Raw genomic sequence first — 10,704 nt, 5'->3', positions numbered from 1 at the left:
CTGCACTCCAGCCTGGGCGACAGAGCAAGACTGTCCAAAAAAAAGAAAAAAATCCTTATGGTTGCCTCTCCCCTGGGAAGAGGAGAGCCAACTTCTCTTTGCTCCCAGGCTCTTCACCTCCAATCCAGCCTCACATTCGGTATACAGTATATGGCCAATTTTCTAGAAACACATCTCCAGTCTGACTCTGCAAATCATAAACCTCGGGGACTTCAGGCTTCTTCCTCCCTGGTGGAGTATTCAACTGCTCCACCTATCATACAAGGACCAACTCAATTCGGCGCCACATTCATCTCCCTTTATCCCTTCTAAGTGGAATACCGCTCCAGCGCCAACGCAATCTCCTCCTCCCTCGCCCTTCCCTAATCCCTTGCCTGCCCTGTTTCCCTGATGAGCTCCTGAAACACTTCGCATCTCTCCCCGTTATTCCAGTCTACCTGGTGAAAAGGTTATTTGAGGACCTTGTCTACGCTGCCCCCACCAGATCCCGCTCCCGGCGCCACAGGCTGGGCCCTAACAGGAGCTCCTCAATCTAAGTGTCTAAGAGAAACCCAGGGAGTCTCCACGAAGGAGGGACTTCGCCCACTACAGACTAACACTGGCCTCCGAATCGCCTTCCTGGAGATTCGGCCCAGCGGCTCTCAAGAGTCGGTAGGGGCAAGAACGTTTCCCCGGTGCAGTGGAAGAAGACTGCGGGCCAGCCAGGGACTCGGGATCCGCGGCCAGGGCCTCGGCAGGCGCCCGCTCGGAAGCCGGTAGCCCAGACGCGGACGACCCACTGCTCAGCGGGACACACCTCCGGCCTTGCTCCGGAACGCCGCTTGGACAACAACCTTTCCGCCGAGTGCAGGCCGAGCGCTTTTGGGCGCAGCACGCAGGAACCGGAAGTCAATGGAGGCAGACCGGACCTACTGACTCAATTTGGAGATGTGCGGCCCGACCCTCTTCATGGCGGGAGGTAGGGTGCTTGGAACACTGGGGTAGTTTTCTGTCTGTCAGTAGCCTCTGACCCTAGAGCCTAATGGAATAGGGCTGGAGGTATTCTGGAGGAACCTGGAGTGTTTCCTTCCTCTTGTCCCTCATGTCTTAGAGTGTTTCCTTCCTCATGTCCCTTGTTCAGGCCCCTCTCCTGGAGCCCCAGCCTAGTTGACGGGGCAGTTTTCGGAACATTTGTGCTTCCCTGGCCTCAGGGTCCACGGGTGGCTCCTCAGAGTGGGCGGATGGTTCAGATTCTCATAGCCGCTTGCTTACCTCTGGCCGCATTACTTTCCTGTGGCTGCGATGTTAGAGTGACTTCCCACTGGTTTTACAAAGTTATGCATTGTATGGTGTTTCTCATACTTGCAAAAATGTCATGGTAGAAATCTTGAAAAGTGTACTGAAGAAAATAAAACTGCCCTTAAATCTACCACTTAGCTGAAACATTTCTTATAAACGTATACAATTTAATTTTATTCAGTTCCACCAGATGAGATACTAAAATGTGAAAATGGAAGTGAAGACAAACCTTTTTTTTTTTTTTTTTGAAACAAGAGTTTCACTTATATTGCCCAAACTGGAGTGCAATGGTGCGAATCTCGGCTCACCACAACCTCCGCCTTCCGGATTAAAGCGATTCTCCTGCCTCAGCCTCCCGAGTAGCTGGGATTACAGGCATGTGCCACCACACCCGGCTAATTTTGTATGTTTAGTAGAGTCAGGGTTTCTCCATGTTGGTCAGGCTGGTCTCAAACTCCCGACCTCAGGTGATCCTCCCACCTCGGCCTCCGAAAGTGCTGGGATTATAGGCGTGAGCCACCATGCCCGGCCTAAGACAAACCTTAACAGGAAATATTAGTTACAAAAAGATTCCTCTAAATTAAAAATATCAAAAACGTTAAGCAGTTGGAATAATTATTTCAACTACCTTCTTCCTAATGGGTATAAAATACAGTTTTCTAGGTAGTAAAACTTCAGACTGATCCATAAAAATCGGGACATCTCTCGTAACTTGAAAACAACAAAAGCTGTATTTAAAACTATGTAATATAGTTTAAAAACTAATCCTCTTTTAAAGATGATTCTCCAGGACAGTTTAATATTGTCCTCTACTAGTTCTTAAATTCCGGGAAAGTTTTGTGACTTTGCAAAGTATCTAGTCAAGCTTGCAACTAACACTAAAGGAAGTAGGACATCCAACTTATATTTTGCTACATTTTCCTTTTAGAGAGGTGGAGATGCTTTCTGGCCCCGTCGAGGTCATCCGTGTTCCGGGTCTTAAATAATTCCTGCTGTCGGAAAAAATCCACTACACCTAAGAAAATTACTCCCAATGTTACTTTTTGTGATGAAAATGCAAAGGAGCCCTGAAAATGCACTTGACAAGCTCTTCTCTTCAGAACAGCAGGCTTCCATCTTGCATGTGTTGAATACAGCATCTACTAAAGAACTTGAAGCTTTCAGATTTCTTCGTGGAAGAAGGTCCCTCAATATCGTAAAGCACAGAGAAAACTTTGGGCCATTTCAGAATTTAGAGAGTTTAATGAATGTGCGCTTGTTTAAGTATAAAAGTACAGTTCAAGTTTGTAATTCCATACTTTGTCCAAAGACTAGAGGGGAAAAAAGAAAGTTACCGGAAAACCGGTTCCTGAGAAAGTTCCTCAAACCAGACATAGAAAGAGAAAGACTTAAGGTATATTCTTCATGTCTGCTATACTGCCTAATATTTGAGAACCTACTCTGGAAAGCAGTCTTCTGGGCATTGGGTTGGGAAGTGGCTAAGACAAGGTTCTTCAGGTTTAGTTGGCAAGTATATGATCACTACCAAATAATGAGATGTACAGATAGTAAATTGGCAGTTGAGAGGAGAGAAAACAATGGGCTGTGACTGTTGTGGAAAGTTTACTGGAAAAACTCAATTTAGATCTTAAAGGAGAGATCCTTTGGCTGGGAGAGGAGGGGATTCTAGGTAGAAAGAACAGTTAGTATTGAGAAGCAGGTCTAGGCAAGGCTTATTTAAGAGGAGTGTCATTGGAGATACTAGGCTGTGTCTAAGGGTGATGTTGGGATTAATGAGAAATTAAGGAGCAAAGATGGGTTATGGCCATTCTAAAAGCAATTCTTTTTCCATTATCTTAAAAAAATAAGTACTACAAATATTTGACACAGCAATTTTTTTTTTTTTTTTGAGACAGAGTCTTGCGCTGTCACCAGGCTGGAGTACAGTGGCACGATCTTGGCTCACGACAACCTCCACCTCCCAGGGACAAGCGATTCTCCTGCCTCAGCCTCCTGAGTAGCTGGGACTACAGGCACACGGCCCCACACCCAGCTAATTTTTGTATTTTTAGTAGGGACGGGGTTTCACCACGTTGGCCAGGATGGTCTCGATCTGTTGACCTTGTGATTCACCCACCTCGGGCTCCCAAAGTGCTGAGATTACAGGTGTGAGCCACTGCGCCTCAACACAGCATTCAAATATTAAACTTTAGAGGAACTCATGTCCTGTGTAACATTGCTTGATAATCATTATCTCATAAAAATCATAAGCACCATTTTTTTCTAGACCAGTGGCTCCCAGGTTTTTGAGGAATATGGGTACTTTTGAAAACCTGATGAAAGCTGTGGACCCTTTTCCCGTAGAAAAAGATATAGCACATATACACAGAATACTGCACAGTTTCAGAGGACTGGCAGATTCTGTTAAGTCCGCTCATGGACTCCAGGTAGAACTGCTGCAATTGATCTGGAACATATTTCAACCAAACTTTTCAGGGAGGATTCTCATCCAAAATCATGGCCAAAACTATTTATACCCAGATTATAGTGCAGTTGCATCTTATTTAGGGGGCTGTATTCTTAAGTCAGTTTTTATGGAGACATAAGTCATGCAGTAAAATCCTTTAAGAGAAAATCGATTGCCCACAAAGTATTGTGTGTAGTCTGGTTTAGTAATGCTTATGCACACTAAAGCTTGAGAGTCACTGAGCTAAAGAAAAGAACCAATAGGAAGTCTGTATTTTGGGCATCTATACTATTTTGTCTTTAAGATATTTATCCAGTCCTTAGCAATGAAAGGGAGATGGGAATAGAACTAATTGTTCATGTTTATTTGCCTCTGTATCTATAGAACATATTAGTTTGTTAATATAACTAAGTGAGCCATGTTGGAGAAAGGTGATAGCATTGTACTTCATTGTCAGCCCATACTTGATAGGGAGCAAAATCTAAATATTCAATTACTTATATATCTCCTTGTAGAAGCCCTATAGGCAACCCAGGGCCGGGCGCGGTGGCTCAAGCCTGTAACCCCAGCACTTTGGGAGGCCGAGACGGGCGGATCACGAGGTCAGGAGATCGAGACCATCCTGGCTAATACGGTGAAACTCTGTCTCTACTTAAAAATACAAAAAACTAGCCGGGCGACGAGGCGGGCGCCTGTAGTCCCAGCTACTCGGGAGGCTGAGGCAGGAGAATGGCGTAAACCCGGGAGGCGGAGCTTGCAGTGAGCTGAGATCCGGCCACTGCACTCCAGCCTGGGTGGCAGAGCAAGACTCCGTCTCAAAAAGAAAAAAAAAAAAAGAAGCCCTATAGGCAACCCAAACTTAATACATTAAAAACAAACCGAAACAAAACAAAAAAATGTCTTCCCACCTTCCCTAGGGTCATCTTCATCATTAATGATGCCATTCAGTCACTGATATAAAACTGGAATTATCTTAGACTCCTCATTAAACCTATGTATTAATTCTGTTCCCACTATCTGTTTCTTTTCCTTCTGTCATTGTCTTCAATTCTTAATACTTTCTCATGTTATAACACGTACCTAACACAGATCCCTACCTTTAGTTCCCTCCAGCCCATCTTTTACACCATCAGTGATTTTTCTGAAATGTAAATCTTATGTAATTCCTTAACATTCTGTTTTTTTAGTGGCCCCTGTAGCACTCAGGATAAAGCAGGTTACTTATGGTTACAGACACCTGCCTAGTCCTCTGCCTATTCGGTCTTTATTCTCCTGCCAGAGTTTGAGATGTCAAACAGCCTATCTTTCCTGACATCTGGGTGAAATAACTTCCCGTTCACCATCTCATTCTCCTAGTTCTCCAGCAAACCTTCCCTGATCACTTCTCTCTACAATAGTTTTATGGTGGCATTTCTTATAATGTACAGTTATGTTTGTTTCCTAGTATCTAGTGCAGACTCTGGCTACACTTGAGTTTGAATGCCTACTTTGGGCTAGGTGCTGAGATGAGTATAGTTTCTTTATCTATAAACTGCTGTTGGTTACCGTTTAATAATAATTACTCCTCAGGTGGCTCACGCCCATAATCCCAGCACTTTGGGAGGCAGAGGCGGATGGATCACTTGAGGGCAGGAGTTCAAGACCAGCCTGGCCAACATGGTGAAACCCCGTCTCTACTAAACATACAAAAATTAGCTGGGTGTGGTGGCAGGTGCCTGTAATCCCAGCTACTCAGGAGGCTGAGGCAGAAGGATTGCTTGAATCTGGGAGGTGGATGTTGCAGTGAGCCAATTGTGCCACTGCACTCCAGCCTGGGTGATAGAGTGAGACTCCATCTCAAAATAATAATAATTACTCCTGCATTTCTTTGATAATTCTCAGTTCATAAACTATAAGTTGATATTACATAAACTAGTTAGGCATTCTGAATTTGTAGATTATGTTTGCATTTGTAAAATGTTTACACTTCTGGCCGGGCACAGTGGTCCATGCCTGTAATCCTAGCACTTTGGAGGCGAGGCAGGTGGATCATGAGGTCAGGAGATCGAGACTATCCTGGCTAACACGGTGAAACCCTGTCTCTACTAAAAATACAAAAAAATTTTAGCTGGGTGTGGTGGCAGGCGCCTATAGTCCCAGCTACCGGGAGGCTGAGGCAGGAGAATGGCATGAACCTAGGAGGCGGAGCTTGCAGTGAGCCAAGATCACGCCACTGCACTCCAGCCTGGGCGAGAGTGAGACTCCATCTCAAAAAAAGAAAAAAAAAAAAAGTTTATACTTCTAATTAAACCAGTTTTTTCTTTTAGGCAGTTAATAGTATCATATCTATTGTTTTTGGTACTCGAAGAATTGCCTGGGCTCACCTCGATCGTAAATTGACAGTGCTGGACTGGCAGCAAAGTGACCGTTGGAGTTTAATGAAGGGAACATCATACTCATCATCAGTCTACTTAGAAGAGGTAAGGCAGTTGCACCTCCAGATTCCTACCTGCTAGAGTGTAGTTTAATCTTCTGGTCCCAAAAGGAAATGTAATAAAATAGTAAAGATGGGTTTTCTTCTGGTACTTGTTACTCACTTGTTCCTATTACGTTTTCCATCACCTTTGATTTTTAAAAATTCAACCTTTAGTTAGTTCAAGAAATGCCTTATGTTTTTAAAGGCAGATACTGAGAAAATCAATGGTATTTCATTCTAAATGTTATAGAACATTATCACTGTCTTTTATTTATACAGCTTATTTTTCAAAATGCCATCACATTGTGTTGAGTTTTCAAAACCTTGTGAAATGGGCAGGAATTATCACCTTGATCATACATATGAAATCTGTGGTTCAGTCAAGCATCTGATGTGATTAGTCAGTTGCAGACGTGATTGATTCTTGCTAGTTATTCTAACCCTATGCTCTATCCCAGAAAATATTTGAAGGTTATAAGTTTTAAGTTGTCTAATCTTAAAGCCAATACAGATTTTAGAAATTATGAAGTCCATTGTACAGATCAAGAAACTGGTACTTAGGAGGACTAAACAGCTTAGCTGTTGTTGTGACACAACCATGACCAGAACCAGACTGCTCATAAAATGGCTTTTTCAGTTATTTCAAAATTGTCAATAGTGATACAGTATAAGTTAACTAATTATAATATTTTAAAATAGAAGTGGGACAGAGAGGGGACCAAACATAAAATGTAATAAATTATTTCTGCTCCTTTATTTTGCCTTCTTTTAAAAGATTTCCTCGATCATTTCAAAGATGCCTAAAGCAGATTTCTATGTTCTGGAAAAAACAGGACTTTCCATTCAAAACTCATCTCTGTTTCCAATACTGCTACATTTTCATATCATGGAAGCCATGCTGTATGTCTTATTGAATAAAACTTTTGCCCAGGATGGGCAGCATCAGGTGCTGAGCATGAATCGAAACGCAGTGGGGAAGCATTTTGAACTGATGGTTGGTGACTCCCGGACTAGTGGAAAAGAGCTTGTGAAGCAGTTTCTCTCTGATTCTGTACTGAAGGCGGATCCTCGGGTGTTCTTCCCATCAGATAAAATAGTCCGCTACAGACAGATGTTTTTATCTACTGAACTACAAAGAGTAGAAGAGCTTTATGATTCATTATTACAAGCTGTTGCCTTCTATGAATTAGCAGTGTTTGACTGAGCCTTAGAATTCTGAGGTTAATGTGCTACGGTTATATTAATGTATAATTATTAGCTCTAACGTAACACCAACTGTTGTGAACATCCATGTTATTGGAAAAGAACACATTTTGAGTGTATTTTAGATGTTTAAATTCTGACTTTTGGCTATTAAATGGTTTACACAATAAGCCAAGACCAAATCAATAAACATTTTATGAGATTCTGTGCCTTTCAGGTTAATGTGTTAAACAGTAAGATGGGGCTTGGTGCAGTGGCTTATGCCGATAATCCCAGCACTGTGGGAGGCTGAGACAGGAGGACTGCTTGTGCCCAGGAGCTCAAGAGCAGCTTGGGTAACATAGCAAGATCACAAATTTTTAAAAATTTTTCATTAAAAAAAGAAACAGATGCCAAATTCACAAAACAAGAAACAAAGTTATCTCCCTTTAAAGGCAAATACTATCTATACTAAGCATTTGCATTATCATCATATTGTTAAAATAGGGAATAATGGTTTTCCTAGGTGGTACTTATTATAATAAAGCTGGCCTGGCGCCGTGGCTCACGCCCATAATCCCAACACTTTGGGAAGCCGAGGCGAGTGGATCACCTGAAGTCAGGAGTTTGAGACTGGCCTGACCAAAGTGGAGAAACCCTGTCTCTACCAAACAAAAAATACAGAATTAGCTGGGCGTGGCGGTACATGCCTGTATCCCCAGCTACTCGCGAGGCTGAGACAGGAGAATCGCTTGAACCTGGAAGGCGGAGGTGGCAGTGAGCCAACATAGTGCCATTGTACTCCAGCCTGGGCAACAAGAGTGAAACTCCATCTCAAAAAAAAAAAAAAAAAAAGGAATAAAGCTAAAGAAAACTGATAACACAGCTTATAGAATCATCCTCTTATTCTCTAAGTAGAATGTGGTTTGCCACACTGCCTCCAAAAGCTGATTTTCTTTTTTTGAGACAGGGTCTCACTTTATCACCCAGGCTAGAGTGCAGGGGCATAATCACAGTTCACTGCAGCACCTCCTAGCCTCAAGCAGTCCTCCTGCCTCTCCTGAATAGCTAGGACTAAAGGCACATGCCACCATACCCAGCTAATTTATTTTGTGTAGAGACAGGGTCTCTCACCTTGTTGCCCAGGCTGGGTTCAAATTCCTGGCCTCAAGCAGTCCTCCTGCCTCAGCCTCCCAAAGTGCTGGGATTACTGGTGTGAGCCACCATAACCGGCCCCAAAAGATGACTTTCATCAGCTCAAATATATTAGCCAAAAAGAAACAAGCTTTGTCTAATAGGCTTTTTTTTTTTTGAGACCGAGTCTGGCTCTGTTGCCCAGGCTAGAGTGCAGTGGCGTGATCTTGGCTCACTGCAACCTCCGCCTCCTGGGTTCAAGTAATTCTCCTGCCTCAGCCTCCCAAGTAGCTGGGACTATAGGCACACACCACCATGCCCAGCTAATTTTTGTATTTTTAGTAGAGATGGGATTTCACTATATTGGCCAGGCTGGTCTCCAACTCCTGACCTTGTGATCCTCCTGCCTCGGCCTCCCAAAGTGTTGGGATTACAGGAATGAGCCACTGCACCCAGCAGGCTCATTTTTTAACTTTGGAATATTTTAACTTGACAGACCATCTTTTGGTGTCCATTTTACCACTGTCTACCTTAGTTGAGGTCCTCAATATATCTTCTTTATGAACCTAAGCCTCTTTGATGTCAAAGTATTAAATATCAGTGGTGCGGGCCTGCCAGCTACTTGGAAGGCTGAGGTAGGAGGATCACTTGCGCCCAGGAGAGTTTGAAGCCAGCCTCGGCAACATAGCAAGGCCCCATCTCTTAAAAAAAAAAGTATTAAATATTTTCTGTAACATAAACATTTTCTATAATCTAAAAGTGAAATATACTTGTTAAAAAAGATTTCAAATAATCTGAAACAAAGCAAGAAATGGAAGCCCTCCCTTCTCTAGCACCTCCAGCTCCCTAGAGTTGGTATACACTCTTGACCTGTTGCCACGCACAAATAAAGTTTCTACATTTACATATGTTATTGTGTACCTAAACATCTCCACTTTGGAAATGTAGATACCTCAATCTATGCATGTCTAAAAAGGAAATCATTCTCTTTCCATCCAAACCATCTCCTTTGCCATTGTTTTCTATTTTGATAGTTTCTCCAACTACCTAGTTGTTCATAACAGAAACATGGCATTATCACAAAAGTGAATCTAAATCTTCCAGGAATTTACTGTCTTTAAAACTGAAAGGCTGGGCGCAGTGGCTCATGCATGTCATCTCATCTCAGCACTTAGGGAGGCTGAGGCGGGCGGATCACCTGAGGTCAGAAGTTCAAGACCAACCTGGCCAACATGGAGAAACCCTGTCTCTACTAAAAATGCAAAATTAGCTGGGCATGGTGGGGCGTGGTGGCACATGTCTGTAATCCCAGCTACTCGGGAGGCTGAGGCAGGAGAATCGCTTGAACCCGGAAGGTGGAAGTTGCAGTGAGCCAAGATCACACCATTGCACTCCTGCCTGGACAACAAGAGCGAAACTCCATCTCAAACAAACAAAAAAAATGAAAAGGCTGGGTGCAGTGGCCACATCCATAATCCCAATACTTTGGGAGGCCAAGGAAGCGGGATCACTTGAGCTCAGCTGTTGGAGGCTGCGGTGAACTATGATTGTGCCACTGTACTCCAGCCTGGGCAACAAGAGTGAGATCAAGAGTGAGACCTCTTAAAAAAAAAAAGATAAAGTTTTTTTCCCTGAATTATTATAAACCTAAAAATAAATAAAATATTAAATGTGTCCCTATTAGGGAGGAAAATACTCCCATTCTTTTCTTTCTTTCTTTTTTTTTTTAGAGGAGAAAAAACAGTATTTTAAAAATATTTTAAAAATACTTCAGTCCAGGCACAGTGGCTCATGCCTGTAATCCCAGCACTTTGGGAGGCCAGGGCAGGCAGATCACCTGAGGTCGGGAGATTGAGACCAGCCTGACCAACATGGAGAAACCCTGTCTCTACTAAAAATACAAAATTAGCCGGGAATGGTGGTAGGTTCCCGTAATCCCAGCTACTCAGGAGGCTGAGGCAGGAGAATCGCTTGAACCTGGGAGGTGGAGGTTGCAGTGAGCCAAGATCCTGCCATTGCACTCCAGCCTGGACAACCAGAGCAAAACTCCGTCTCAAAAAAAAAAAAAAAAAAAAACTTCAGAAGATCTTATTCTCTCTTCTGTACAGTGATGAAATCTTTAAGTTATATCCTATATTCAAATGCATACAATATACATATTTACCAAGGTGATTACATCTGAACTCTTTTTTAATAAAGCCTTTAGCTT

At 43.0% G+C, this 10,704-nt stretch overlaps 1 protein-coding gene across 1 annotated transcript; it reads left to right on the top strand.

Annotated features, from left to right (window-relative positions):
• Positions 1-887: 887 nt before the first annotated feature.
• TEFM (transcription elongation factor, mitochondrial) lies at positions 888-7,587 on the top strand. Its single transcript, XM_010372287.2, is given in 5 exon segments — positions 888-958; positions 2,207-2,343; positions 2,345-2,671; positions 6,031-6,183; positions 6,955-7,587. Coding segments are annotated over 5 exon segments (1,077 nt in total). The 5' UTR covers positions 888-927; the 3' UTR covers positions 7,384-7,587.
• The last annotated feature ends 3,117 nt before the right edge of the window (positions 7,588-10,704 follow it).

The sequence above is a fragment of the Rhinopithecus roxellana genome, chromosome 19 (assembly GCF_007565055.1).
Source record: "Rhinopithecus roxellana isolate Shanxi Qingling chromosome 19, ASM756505v1, whole genome shotgun sequence".
Taxonomy (NCBI): Eukaryota; Metazoa; Chordata; class Mammalia; order Primates; family Cercopithecidae; genus Rhinopithecus; species Rhinopithecus roxellana.
The sequence above is the reverse complement of the archived record's forward strand: the minus strand, read 5'-3'. Positions and strand labels throughout refer to the sequence as shown.